This window comes from Siniperca chuatsi, linkage group LG18, assembly GCF_020085105.1.
Source record: "Siniperca chuatsi isolate FFG_IHB_CAS linkage group LG18, ASM2008510v1, whole genome shotgun sequence".
NCBI classification, from domain to species: domain Eukaryota; kingdom Metazoa; phylum Chordata; class Actinopteri; order Centrarchiformes; family Sinipercidae; genus Siniperca; species Siniperca chuatsi.
In genome coordinates this window covers 26209010-26224166 of record NC_058059.1, presented here as the reverse complement: position 1 = coordinate 26224166, position 15157 = coordinate 26209010, and the positions used below count along the sequence as shown (strand labels likewise).

Sequence of the window (15157 nt, the reverse complement as noted above, 5' to 3'; positions counted from 1 at the left end):
GTGACAGAAATGAAGAAGGAATGGTTTTATATAAAGTTAGATGCTAAAAACAATCTTTCTAAAGCAAAGCAGTCCATGACTAATATGAGAGGAGATCAAGGGGATGTGAAAATAGAAATTAGACATGTGAATGTCATAGCCAAAGGTGATGTATACTGTCGGGTGCAAAAGACCCTGAGGCAGCTGTCGAAGTGAGAGAATTTTTCTAACTACTGAATTGTATAAGTTCCTGTGCCAAAGCATGCCAATTATAAAATCATAAAATCTAAAAAAATCTCTCAGTAAATTAGCAAGACATGATAATGATAATATGGTGAAGATCATATTAATTTTGTTATGTTTATTTTAGTTAATGTTGGTATCATATTTAAGTTCATTAAGATTAAGGCATTATGATTCTTATGTCAAATGAGTGTATTTTCCCCTGTGGAGAAAGGCAGACTGTAGATGACTTGTACGACAGGTCTGGACCACCGTAAATTTAATTTGTACCTAATAGAAGATTCTAAGTATGAGAAAATTGGTGAATGCCACATAGAACAAATCTGTTCCTACTAGTGGCTCTTGCATGAGGATTGCATTGGGTATCCTTGACGCCTGACAAACATACTTTCCTGCCACATCAAAATGTTTTAATTCTGCATTGTTTGCATCCATGTTTGCCAGCTAGCAGTGTTCGTCTTTTCTGTCTTTGCCATCGCACTGCTGCATTTCTTGTCGCATTTCCGCTGCCATCTGTCACTGGTGTGGGATAAAGTGAAACTTATGCGCGTTTCACTTTATCCCACACAAATGTTTTGCCTTAAAAATTTGTGCCATGTTTTTTAATATTTGTTTTAATTCTATATAATTTACAGTAATGGATGATTAGAGAATAAATTGTTCAGTTACACTACTGAATTAAGGTATTTTTGTTCCTACACCCCCCTGGCTGCCCCACCTATTGACCTTTTCTCTATTATCAATAACTGTTTAAAAACAGACAACAGTGAGACAGTGGTGTGTGGCCGAGACATAGTTTGACTTACTAGTAATGGTAGTAAAGCTGTCCAATTTTAGATGCAACTTCCCCAATCTGCCATCTCTTCAAGCCATACCGACTGTCCAGAACCTGCCTGTCAATAAATTAAAACATATAATACTGAGCACTAGACAATGAAATATTTCAACCAGAGTGTGACAGAACACGTATTACACGTGCATCTGTCTTTGTGTTAATGAACTAAGAAACATATTCTGTGTCACAATTTGGCCCCATTTAGATTAATTGGCATCATAATTGATGGGAATATGGCGGACACTAGTCCTAACAAGTTTAACAGTGCTGTATTTTTTGTAAACCCATCTAGGCTTTTACTTTTACTACATGGAGGAATCACACGCAATATTCACAATTTTTCTTCAGTCTTGCTGATGAATTAATTCAACTAAAAATGTGACTGCTGAATAATAACTCCACCCTCCATTTGACTCTTCATCCACCTATTCTAACTTGTGAACAATGTGAACTAGTAAGAGAAGGAAATAACCTGTGCTGCTGCTGGAATTTCCACAGCTTAGTGTAGACATCAAATGTCCGTCCAAAGTAGGACTGCCACTGCTTGTGTCCATACTGAGGAAGGTCTCTGCAGCAAAGAGCAAAATAAAGGTCAGAGGAGGAGAAAAAAAGAGAAACAGTCACATACATAACATCTTTAAATGCTCTCAGCTCTACAAACAATCAGACTGCAATTAAAGGAGAAGTCAAACATTTTGGGAAATACAGTTGTTAGCAGTCATGGTGCTTTAGTTCCTCAGGGTCTACAGGGTTTTCAGACTTTTTTTCCTGACACTTTACACAAGATCACAGTGAATGGGTGTGTAGTTTGGAATGTCCAAGGAAGTGACCTGACCCTTTACTTCTTTCAAGTGAAGCACACTTATGCAATAAATTTGTACATAAAAAGGGAATGCTTTCAAATACAACACATTTGCTGCACATTTGTGTTCAACACTGGTACAAATAGATCTTTGGACTCATACTTTAATTACTTTGCTTTATGACCTACAGATTATTCTACAGAGACAGATGGGAGAAGTCTAATGTCCATTTTACCCTTTGTAGAACTCAAGAACCAATTCCCAGTTCCATTCCCAATTTCCAATTCAGAACGTCAGTAGGTAACATGCTACTTGACACATGGACAGGAGAACTTCACAAGACAAAACTTACCACCAAAACAGCTCTGCATTAAGACTGAGAGTGGCTATGTCCCTCACTGACAACTGAAGTATTCAAAGTTCTAAAAGTTTACTCATGGTGCCTGCCCACTGAGTTAAATAGCTTAAGTGTTTTACTAGAAAAGCCTATAGTTACCAAAACAATCTATGTTCTCTAGTACTTAAACCTGCAATAATTTTTTTGAGCAGCAGAAACAAGTTTTGAACACAACAATGACATATCATCACCTTTTAAGTTGATATGTTGATAAAGAATTGCTTATTTACACATCCAGTTGTAGAGAGAACATTAGCAATTCTTTGGATTGGTGTTTGTGTCCAAGTGGCAAATGTATGTCCAGTATTCACTCCCCTTTAGTTCTGCTGTTGGGCTCTACCAACTCCTGAGGGAAATATCTGGCTCTTTAGTGGCTAAATGCTCCACTATGTTCACCAGCAAGTCTCTAATGTGTCTGTCTGCTGTTTAGTGCTGAGAGCTTTTTCCGCTGAAAACAGCTGCCTGCTGCAGGCGAAAACAACACTATGAGAGCGGTGAGAGTGAACCAAAACCGTAAAGTTGTGGACTGGACAGCTAAACAATCAGTTGAAACTCACTATAAAGCTCTGTAAAGCAGATGGAAGCTGCAGATTCAGCTGATAATTCTCTGTAGGTTCATTACTATAAGCGATCCCTTTAACTTGTCACATTGTCTTTACATTTTTATTTGAATTTTTTTAATGAATCAATCAATTGTGAAAATGTCCATCACAGTTTCCAAAAGCCCAGGATGACAGCTTCAAATAGCTTGTTTTGCCTGACGAAACCTGAAAGATAATCGGTTCACAATGACACCAAAACAGAGAAAAGTAGTAAATACTCACATTTGAGAAGTTGGATCCAGTGAATGTTTTTGCTTGATAAAAAGACTTAACTACTAACAGATTATGAAAATTGTTAAGTAATTTTCTGTTGATCAACTAATCAAATCCACAAAGGCACTAATATTAATAATATTAATTATGGGTCTGCCCAGTTATTAAAACAATTATGTAACTACTTCTGTCATATTTTTATGATTTATATATTTCATTAACTTGGAGATAGACAGATATACGCACACACACACAAGAATTATCTAATAAGCAAATTTTAAAGAAAGAAAAAAAATCTTTACCAATTCCCATTTTATTAAACTTCAATACAATCTATACAAAGTCCTTCGTTCCATTTCTATACATCAATTCATGGCATTAGTGTGCTTCAGAAGACGACCTCAAGACTGTCACATTTTATGGTCGCTACAGGGAAGGATGCAACAGCCAGCTGGATTTACATTTAAGGCTGATAATGCAGTGTTGTTTTGCTGTTAAACATGTTAGCCCAGTGATCAGTGTAAGAAAGTGTAAGCTGTGATTATTGTAGCTAATTATGAACGATCTAAATTACATAAAACTGTCACAAATGGTGTTTCGCTATTTCAGTTGAATTTGTGAGCCATTTAAAATGGGTGCTTTGAGCTGATGATGAAGTCATTCTGTCGGTGATTCAAATATGACGAGAACGCATCAGTTCTGACTAATACACCACAAACTCAGTGTGTCACTCTCAGCAAACAGAATGTAACTAAATGAAAGTGACAGGATAAAAAACAGGGAGCAGTTTATCTATCTAATCAATTAATCATTTTATGCATCCATCTATTAGTCTAGCTCAAGAGCCTGGCCCTTTCTCTGAGGCTCCTGCTACTCCAGATGTCCAATCTGTCTGTTTGGACTCTACAGTCTTTCTGAGCTTGTTGTGATATCCACTGTTACAATATCACAACAAAAACAACCAAAATGCCAGTTCATCCAAATGTCAGTTATTTAAGAGGCAATGTGAGGACTTAAATTCGATTCTGGTAGGAGCATCCAGGGAACCCTTTTAGAAAGCATGGTGCATAAGAACATTGATAGAGTTTCAAGTTAGAAGCAAACCTGTTATTTATTCTGCAGGCTCCAGCCGAGATAAAACCATTCCCTTTGCTCCAATTTGTTTTCTGTGCTGGAATCAGTGTCAGCAGCAAAGTTTATTTTTGAGTAATCTTAGTCCTTTAACTGAAGAAAAACAATATTAAAATTCAAGCTTTCCTAAAGCTACAAAGAGAAGACAGAGCTACACCGATTTAACTGAGAAAAGGTGTCTCTCCTCCACTCTCTAATCACGCCCTTACAACCTGCTGCTCTCTCAGCAGGTAAAGTGATTCATCAGTGTTATGAAGAGCCACAGTAATGTGCAAGTATATGGTAGATTAACTGGAATTTCAATAGTTCCAATTAAATATTCAACACATCCCTGACCAGCAAACACAGACATTAAAGACATTTTAAAGTTCTAAAAAAATTTTTAAAATCGAGACCATTTCCTGAAACAGAGGCAAGAGTAAACATATTTTATAATAAATAAATTAATGAAGCTTAAATTCATTGCATAAGCTCACTGAACTTTAATGAAACAAAATGACCACACTTGGTAAGTAACTCTTTACTATATTAATGCTGACAGGTAAGGTTATCTGTTCAAATTAAAAGCTATAGTTTCAGTTTTTAACACTGAAAAACAAAACTCCCCACAAATAAATGCAATTGACAGGTGTGAACTAAGTTTTCATAGATATGTCAGTAAGCTACCCAATAAGGTTGTTGAAGCGTTCAATTGTGCATGTCTGAATTAACTTGAGCCATAGATGGCATGATTATACATCTTGCACAGCACATAGAGCTAGACTGATAAATCGACCAGGCCCACATTTCAGCCGATATTAGCTTATTGCAGATATATTGATATTGGTGTATATGTCTGTCGATAAGTACCAAGAAATTGCAGTACAGAAATGTCAAACTAAGTTTGAGGTTATTAAGAAACAGTAGTCAACTTTCCACCCAAATGTAGCGTAAATTTTGACCGAATTTACATAAAATTGGCAAGAAACTGAATTAGTGTGTGATTCCATCCACTACTGTTATGGGAATGAGTTCATTGGTTCGTGGAGACAAACAGTTGGTGGTGGTAATTTTACAGTCAGTCCCATTAAACCATTGCAGAAGAAGAGGACACAATGAGATGACGTCATTAGAGCTCCAGTCAAACCTCAAACGGTGGTAAAACCATGTGGAAAGCATGATGAAAATATGACATTTCTGTTTTCGATGTTCATGTATTAATTTGAGGAAGGTTACAGTTTCCTCATTGCTCCACACGAATCTGATGTTTTCATCTGCCGCTATTTTTCGTGTATCTCCAGTGGAAGTTTGAGTGACGTTTAAGTCAAGCGCTTCATGTAAGTCATGATTTATTCACTAAGTCTGTTTCTATTGCACCTTGTTGCATTATATTTTCACTGATACACCAACCACTCCACAACATTTTTGTGTTATTTCGACTTTATTGAATTTCTGGTGTTTACCCTCAGGTTTTGCTGTGTGCAAATTGAAAACGCACAGAAAAGCCGGTGGATGGAAATGCACTCTGTGTCACCTTAACAGTCTGTCCATCAGAGAATACTGACAAGTTGATTTTTACACTGTAAAATGTCCCGCTCAGCCTGTATCTTTGTCACAGTTCTTTACAAAACACATCTAAGGGATTTGTATCAAGATTGTTTGTTTATGCTATGGGTTTATGTTTAAAAAAAATAATAAAAAAAATTACCATTGACCATACATTGTTTTTTCTTTCCCAAATAGCAATATTAGTATCTGCCTCAAAGATCCAGTATCGGTCGGATACCATCAGTAAAATACCCCATAGTGTCCTTTATACATGTCTCTGTCTGTATAGGAATCACTGTCATGGCATGTTAAGATGTGTATAGTTTAATTTATGGTTCAAAATACTAAAAATTGTAAGACACAGGAAGATTAAGTGTACTAAAATGGAAAGTTTTTGAGAATAACTTTAGACCAGCTCAATATGACCTGAGATCTTAACAACGGGCAGCAAAAGGGACCACAGCTTGGTATGCTTTGAAAGTCTGAAAATATCTGACAGGAGGACACATGAATTCTACAGACTAAGGGTTTAGTACAAGAAAGAAATGAAAACTCGGAATGAGAACTGTGGGATCCATTCTGTAATATAAGGAAAGTAAGATAGAAGAAAAGAAGAAAAGAACATTTTGCCATTAAATCAAAGATTGATCACTAATGATAAATTCTCAAGAAAGAGAGCTTAATATTGAGATATCAGTAGTGATGGACAAAAAGTGATGGAAAATGGAAGGAATTTTACTGGAAAAATAGTTTTTTAAAAATCACACCCAAGGCCAAAAGTAAGCAGTTACATAAACATCACATATGTTTGAGAGAGTGGCAATCCCTTGATGAAAATCTCTCGCATATTTTTTTGGAAATGTCAGTGAGTAATTTTATTTTGGGAAATGGTATGTAAAGTGCTTAAACAAATACTAGGATATGAAGTCCCTGTGAGCTGTACGACACTAAGAAGCCATAGATAATTATATTAAAATACTATTAATAGCAAGTAAAAAAGCTATTATAAGGAATTGGGAAAAGGTAGCTTCCTGGACACAGGACCAACAGCTAGTCATTTTGAAGAAATCTTCTAAATGGAAAAAAACTGACATTCTCAGAGTAGAAGAAACACACGCACACACACCCCCAAAAAAATAAAATAAAAAAATAAAAATACAGGAAAAATGGACATTATTCAAGACTCAAAATGGCGACATTGGAAATGGAACTACAAATTAATCCACCAACAGGAGTCCATGAATGATGGAAATATTATAGTATTGATTTTTTGTTACTGTTATTATTCAATGTTGACAATGTCATGCCAATAGAAAATTGATGGCAGTGTTGTAGCGTGATGATGATAATGATGGGGAACAATTTTACGCCTTTCATTGAGAAATGAGTGAACCTTTCCTGATTTCGCCCTGCCAGCACTCAAGTATGACACTAATGGAAAGTTAAGTGACAACTGACCAATTTCTGACAGGACAGACCTCACTTAACACCGAATACTCCCACAATGGAAGCACACAGCACTGTGAACTCATGAAACAAGGAACAAAGAAACTGACTTTGCAATGAAGAATTGAAATGAACATTAATTAATATATGTTTAATTAACCATATACAGTGAATCTGGAAAGTATTCACAGCGCTTCACGTTTTCCACTTTGTTATTTTACAGCCTTATTCCAAAATGGATTAAATTAATTATTTTCCTCAAAATTCTACAAACAATAGCCCATAATGACAATGTGATAGAAGTTTGTTTGAAATCTTTGCAAATGTATTAAAAATAAAAAACGGGAAAAAAAAAAAATCACATGTACATAAGTATTCACAGCCTTTGCCATGACACTCAAAGCTGAGCTCAGGTGCTTCCTGTTTCCACTGATCATCCTTGAGATGTTTCTACAGCTTGACTGGAGTCCACCTGTGGTAAATTCAGTTGATTGGACATGATTTGGAAAGGCACACATCGGTCTATAAAAGGTCCCACAGTTAACAGCGCATGTCAGAGCACAAACCAAGCCATGAAGTCCAAGGACTTGTCTGTAGACCTCTGAGACAGGACTGTATCGAGGCACAGATCTGGGGAAGGGTACAGAAACATTTCTGCAGCATTGAAGGTCCCAATGAGCACAGCGGCCTCCATCATCTGTAGATGGAAGCAGTTTGGAACCACCAGGACTCTTCCTAGAGCCGGCCGCCCGGCCAAACTGAGCGATCGGGGGAGAAGGGCCTTAGTCAGGGAGTTGACCAAGAACCCAATGGTCACTCAGAGCTCCAGTGGTTCTCTGTGGAGAGAGAAGAACCTTCCAGAAGAACAACCATCTCTGCAGCACACCACCAATCAGGCCTGCATGGTGGAGGGGCCAGACGGAAGCCGCTCCTCAGTAAAAGGCACATGACAGCCCGCCTGGAGTTTGCCAAAAGGCACCTGAAGGACTCTCATGAGAAACTAAATTTTCTGGTCTGATGAAACAAAGCTTGAACTCTTTGGCCTGAATGGCAAGCGTCATGTCTGGAGGAAACCAGGCAACCAGGTTTTTCAGCGGCAGGAACTGGGAGTCAGGATCGAGGGAAAGATGAATGCAGCAATGTACAGAGACATCCTTGATGAAAACCTGCTCCAGAGCGCTCTGGACCTCAGACTGGGGCGAAGGTTCATCTCCCATCAGGACAACGACCCTAAGCACACAGCCAAGATCTCAAAGGAGTGGCTACGGGACTCTGTGAATGTCCCCGAGTGGCCCAGCCAGAGCCCAGACTTTTATAAAGAGTGATATTATAAAGAGTACGGTCTAGACCTGCTCTATAGGAATTGGCGCTATATAAATAAAATTGAATTGAATTAGACTTGAACATCACTGGAGAGATCTGAACATGGCTGTGCGCCGTGAATGGGACAAACTGCCCAAAAATAGGTGTGCCAAGCTTGTAGCATCGTACTCAAAAAGACTTGAAGCTGTAATTTGTGCCAAAGGTGCTTCAACAAAGTATTGAGCAAAGGCTGTGAATACTTATGTACATGTGATTTTTCTTTTTCGTTTTTGAATACATTTGCAAAGATTTCAAACAAACTTCTTTCACATTGTCATTATGGGGTATTGTTTGTAGAATTTTGAGGAAAATAATGAATTTAGTCCATTTTGGAATAAGGCTGTAACATAACAAAATGTGGAAAAAGTGAAGCGCTGTAAATACTTTCTGGATGCACTGTAGGAAGAATGTGAAGCTTTGGGTAAACATGCTGTTTTTGATGCAGGGACAACCGACCCTGAACTAACCGGGACTGTTTACACAGATCCGTTTAATCTGGAAAAGATTCTGCCCATGTGTTTAGACTCTTTGCAGAGATAAAAACAGCATAACATTTGTATAACAAGTGAATTGATCATAGCTTGCAATAAGACAAATTGCAAGTTGAAATGCCAGGGTGCATGTGTGTGTCTGTGGTCCCTCCTCTTTTCATCCCTCTCAGGGGGGAGAAAGCAAATACACATTCCTGTGATACAAGGGACACTGACATGTATATTTGTGTGTATCTCAACTCGCAATGGTTATGCAAAAATTTGATTGGCTGAGTAACATCACATGAGATGATTTACAACGCATGTAATTGGTCTGTGAGTTTCCTGGGCCGCTAAACCAGTGCCGTAAAAGCTAGAAAAGCTGCGGCGGTTAAAATAGCAACGCTCTGTCAAAATTGAATAATTCATAATAGTTTATCAATAATCTCTACAGCAGATTGGGCCATCCCCCCCTGTTAACAAATCACCTACTGCTGCTGAGAGAGACAGCCAACTCAAGCCAAGTCGCCATGTGGGACTGAGCGCACCTGGGGATTAGGGCTGAACAAGTGATCGAAATATTATCGAAATCGCAATACGGCCAAGTGCAATATCCACATTGCAGTAGCTGAATTGCAGGAGAATTTTGAAAGGTAAAATGTGTCACAACATACCATTATAAATGAAGCATTGTGGTGCTACAGTGATGCCCCGGCCTACAAATCCTATTCTCCAGACGGAAGGGAGCATGCTTGTTTGGTACAGACCCCAGCAAAAATCCCATCATCATCATTTTCTTTTTTCAGTGAAAATTAAATGCAAAAATTACCATTCCCACTTAAATTGAGTCATATCGCAATCCCTTCTCTGTCAAAATAATTGCAATATGATTTTTTTTTTTTGCATATCGTTCAGCCCTACTGAGGATGCCTGAGAGTCCAGAGAGCTGGCCCCCTCCAGAGCAACTTCTCCCTGGGGCATCTGAACCACCACGGTTCCACCTTTACTTGATATTGGAGTTAATGCTATAGATTACTAAGAGTAATAAAGAAACGTTAGGTCATAAGTAGGATCTCCCATCACCATAGAAATGATATTGAATTGAGTATTTCACTTGTGCTACCTCTCAGCGGCTGAATGGTGCCTTTAGTGAATTTTACTGGTTAAGGTCAAAGTTTTCACCCACTTGGTGTCTCCTGTGTTTCCACAAATGAATACATCTTACCAAGATTTCATCTGATTTATCTGGTATTCGGTGGTCTTCATTCAGTCATTAATTGTCTGTTATTCATCAATGCATTTATTAGTTTTTCCATCGCTGTATTCATTGCATTTATTCACTCATTTTTATGTTTAGAAGTTATTAGTTGTGTGTGTAGTTTAATAAACCTTTCATTTATAAATAACTTGATTATGTGGTTTGTGTGTGTAAAGTATTACGGTCACTGTACACGAGTCAAGAACTTAGTAGCAACCACCAGAACTGAGACTGAATTAATTAACTGACCTGATTCCTTTTCCCTTTTTTAAAGGGAGGTGCTCTGAGGTGTATTTAATGCAAGTTAAGTTGTCTTATTTAGTATAAATATTGATTATTTCTGATATCCCAAAGTTGAGTGCAATCCCTCTACATCTTTTGTACCAATTAATGTGTTAACGCTACATAATTTTGGAGCCCCTTTGAGGCTTATTATCGATACATATTTTTGGTGTTGCCTTTATTAAGCGATACATGCTACAGTGTCTGTATCATGCTACTGTGACAGTATAGCATCAATCAATCTACGACCAATCACAAATGATGTAACTAGGTCAGTGATGCTCAGCTGCTAATTGCTTCAATTACATAAATCACAAAAAAAAAAAAAAAAAGGTTTCAATTACCAGATGAGGAAAGTAGTCAGAAATAGTACGAGTCAGTTCATCTCACTGACGCAGACATGTTGTCCATCTTTAAATTAATTTCCATTGTGTGGATATTTATCATCAGTAAATGTTTATTACATTTTAGGGGGGACAAGTCAGAACTAGGTACAGGGTTTGATGGGTGCTTTAGTGGGCAAAGAAAAATTTATTGATGGAACTAAATTCACATAATAACTGGTTTCTGCTCCTTACCAACACACAGGTGTTGCAAAGGAGAGTTTGAGCTCAAAATGCAGAGACTGTTTCAAACAAGAGTCAGTCTTTCTGCAAAACCCCTCACTACACTCAATGCTAACATTTTAAAATAATGCCTTCTATAATATCTAGTGGGTGGAGGTTTATGAAATCAGAAGTTATTCAACAACAACAACAAACAAACCTGAAAACGTGAATGCTGTTTCTTGTGTTAATATAATCGTGTGGATCTAGTAAATAACACATTATTATGAAATTGGTTATCAGGCTTCCCGAATTAATGGTAGTCAGAGAGCAGGGCAGAGGCTGCAGCCTAATAATACATACGACAGTCTTTAGCCCCGGGGCCCATATGGGTTTCCATACCCATCGCTAAATTAAATGATTTTTCTTCATATTCTTTGTGTTTCATACTGTGATGATGATGAAAATACAATTTATCGGCCAGCACTAAATTACACCTTAATAAGCTTAAGTTAAATAAGATCAGTATCTGCGCCAGAAAAAAAATGAGCCCTTTTTTTTTTTTTTTTAAGTGAACCTTAACTTAAGGCTGTGATATGAGTGGGTGAATTCCATTCAGAAATCAGAAATACTTTATTGATCCCCGAGGGGAAACTCTTTGTTACAGCTGCTCACTGTCACGTCAGTGCACACAGGGATAGAAGAACTAAGCAAAAAATATAATACAGGTCAGATAAATTAAGCACCAAGTGGGTATAAGTATAAAATTTAAATACCCACATGAAAGTCAGATGTTCTACGCACCCTTACATTAAGGAAGTGCTTCTCAAACTTTTTCTGTCATGCCCCCCCCCATCTCAGATGCCAAAAATCTTCATGCCCCTCCCACCACACGTAAACGGATTGAATTCTTATCAATCCGTTTACAACATTGGGGGAGCAACAAATAAAAAGGAGCCCATTTGAATTCGATTGAAATAAATGTTCATTCAACTTAGTTTCGCTCCATATTTCCCCCCTGGTCATCCATGCCCCTCCCCCAAGGGGGCCTGCCTCGCAGTTTGAGAACCACTGCATTAAGGGCACACTACTTCCTGTATTGGCACTGACCGTTGGCACTGGACGTACATCATGTGCTGCACAATCCAATATGAACATATGTCCTAGGGATACTGGGCTGGATACACGTCATTCTTGTATTGCATTGCATGGATTTCCCACAACTAGCCACTGGAAGTGAATGCTCGATTACAAAATGCAGTCCAGCAGACAGGAGACCAGAAAGTAAGTTAAAACTGACCGTAGCCCATTGAAGAGTTGTTTGGACTTGTCCAGGAGATAGCAGAAATCTGTGACAGTCTTCCTTTCGCCTAATGGAATATCATCCTCAGTCTCAGCTCCAGTCATGACACTGACTTTTCACACCTGATTACAAAACAAAAATGAATACCATATATACACTGTGGATAAGCACTGCATTACAAACAAATACTGGTAAAAATTGTTTAAAATATTGGAACCGGTGGCAACCAGACCAGAGTACCATTTTGTACCAATGTGAACTTATGATTTGTTAATACTTTAAAACTTCTACATACATTTCAACCAGTAACAATAACCTACTGATATCTATTATTATATCCATAATGTTGCCACTAAACAGACGTTGCGGGTTGCAGATATCTGAGTGTCTTACAGGTGCCCTACTTAAGTTTGAATTGCAATAAGAAACTATGGAGAAAATGTGTCACATGGTCACCTTTTTTAGGTTGACCTGGGCTGTCCCAGATTTCATTCTCGCAGTGGCTGCAACCTCCAGTTTGCTAAGATGGATGTGCAATCAGGTCAAGGCAGCACCCAGTCTGGTCACAATGTTCAGCTAATGTTGAGCCTTATGAAAATCATTTGCAGCCAATGTAAAGTTTATTCTGTCATGGAGATGACTGATTAGCATTCGGAGATGAGGGGTCAGTGTGTGCCTGTATATGATGGAGGGAAGCTGTCAGTGTCGCCAGAGAAAGTCTGCAGGATAACCTTAGCTGCTGTACATCATGTGTGCCACTGCAAACGAATGCACTCATCTAAAATCTTCAGCTTCCTTATCGTGTTATCATTAAGAAAGCTCGTAAACACCTGCGTGGATTAAGTATAGCTCAGTAAGAAATTGGTCTTTTGCTCTAAACTGACAAAATCTGCAAACATTTTCCATGCAGGAATTAATATTTGTCTATAGACATCCGACAGCTGTCATTCAGGTTTAGAGAAAGGTAACGTTATCTTTAACAAGACAATGACATGACGTTTGCGGACGCAATGATTGGGGAAAAAACCAATAATGAGCCCTTCGCGACAAGACAAAATAAATACATGCAAGACGTCTGACTGAAAGAGGTTTGTTGAAAAGCATGTCACTAAAAATATGCATAAAAACATCACGACAAATCGGTCAGGGGTTGCTGGTGTATTGTTTCTTAATTATTAGCTATATTTAATAACGGTAATTGGCTAACTCAGCTGTGATGGAGACTAATGTTGACAGTAATTAACTCGGTTAACATTAATCTACCTAATTAGCTACCAATGAGACCAAGCTTAATTGGGCCGTAAGCTAGAGCTATTGCTCTGTATCTACCGTTAGCAGCCTTCTATCATCGCCAACACCGTCAAATATAAGTCAGGACACCACTCCATTAATGTCACAATAAAACAAACATCTGTATATCAATGTCTGGATAACGAAGATAGCCAGTGGTAGCTAATGTGTGTCAGTTAGTAAAGACAGGTCACATAACCTGGCTGCAGCAGCTTTAATCACCTCGGCACCTCTACATTTCTTCTTACCTCGCCAGCCGCCTAACGTTGATGGACACAAGTACCACAGTGACGCTCCTCAGAAATTAGTGCAAAAGCCACGACGAGCTCTGTCGGTGAAGCGCGACTTTCTTGGCATCTCACTGCGTGTAACTGACACTGGACCGCTGTCTAACGAGCCCGTCTGTTGAAACCTAAATGCTACTCTGTATGAAAGGTTGTTGTCCTGTGACAGGCAGGAAGGCAGGAAGAGGCAGGGCGGGGACAGCCGCTGGCTCCGTGCCACTATAGCTGGCTAGCTACTTCCGGGTCAACATTTTCAAAATAAAAGCTTCCACTCTGACAGGACGCCTGAATACGTAACAGGGATCAGTCCTGTGTTCAAGTGTATGAACTTTTTTGAAGATTGTCACGGAATTTTGAATGAATTTAATTCCAGCAGTCAAGTTTTATTGGCAGTAATCAAGCATGAACATTTACAAAACTGAATCAAAATAAAATGTGACTCCTTTACATGAGCAATTCATAAATCTTAATATTCATTCATAAATTTTAACCAAAAAGATTCCTCCAGTTTTTCAAATGAATTGGATGACGCAGAGATGATTAATCCTTCAATTTCTAAATACTTTTTCCCGATAGATTTAACTAAGTAAGTAAGGCTCTAAGTTATTTTAATTACTCTAATATACAGTGTTGAGATTTTCTATTTTTTCTTAGCAGTTCATCTTATTTTAACTAAAATATATACATATATACTGTATAGATGAATGTATATACATAACTGTATATCTTCCTTGTAAATCTAATTTAGTTTTCCTTTTTATTTCTTCTTTCAGTGGTACTTTTATTTAGTTTGTTCTATATTATTGCCTATTTTATTGTTTACATTCTATTCTAATTTAAATATTTGAGTATCTGTTTATACATTTTCTGTGTGTGTAGCATGGAGGGGGTTACAACTGCTTTTGTTTGTGCAATCCTGTATTGTATAGTGACAATAAAGCTGAACCTTCTAATCAGAATCAGATACTTTATTGATCCCCATAGGGAAACTCTTTAATGTCAGAATAAAACCCCAAACCCAATCGCTGGATCAGTAGATTATGCTGATATTGTGTATCACAATGCCTCTTAGTCTCACTTTTACTTTTAAATGTTATTTACAATGGTTTATGTGGATTTATTTTGAAATGTACATTTCACACACATCATTGTGATATGTATGAGGCTCTTAATTTGCTGTCTTTAAA

The 15157-nt window shown here is 37.9% G+C and overlaps 1 protein-coding gene across 2 annotated transcripts in view; it reads right to left on the bottom strand.

Moving 5' to 3' along the window:
- Positions 1 to 14179, bottom strand: part of scai (suppressor of cancer cell invasion) — a 43663-nt gene extending 29484 nt beyond the window's left edge. Inside the window, exons 1-4 of one of the 2 annotated variants that reach the window (XM_044173046.1) lie at positions 12853 to 14179; positions 12394 to 12518; positions 1530 to 1625; positions 1029 to 1115 (exon numbers count right to left, since the gene is read on the bottom strand). In XM_044173046.1, coding sequence (XP_044028981.1) covers positions 1029 to 1115; positions 1530 to 1625; positions 12394 to 12500 — 290 coding nt within the window. In that variant the 5' untranslated portion in view covers positions 12501 to 12518; positions 12853 to 14179. The remainder of the gene's footprint in view (positions 1 to 1028; positions 1116 to 1529; positions 1626 to 12393; positions 12519 to 12852) is intronic. The other variant, XM_044173045.1, reaches the window with a different exon arrangement.
- Positions 14180 to 15157: the final 978 nt, after the last annotated feature.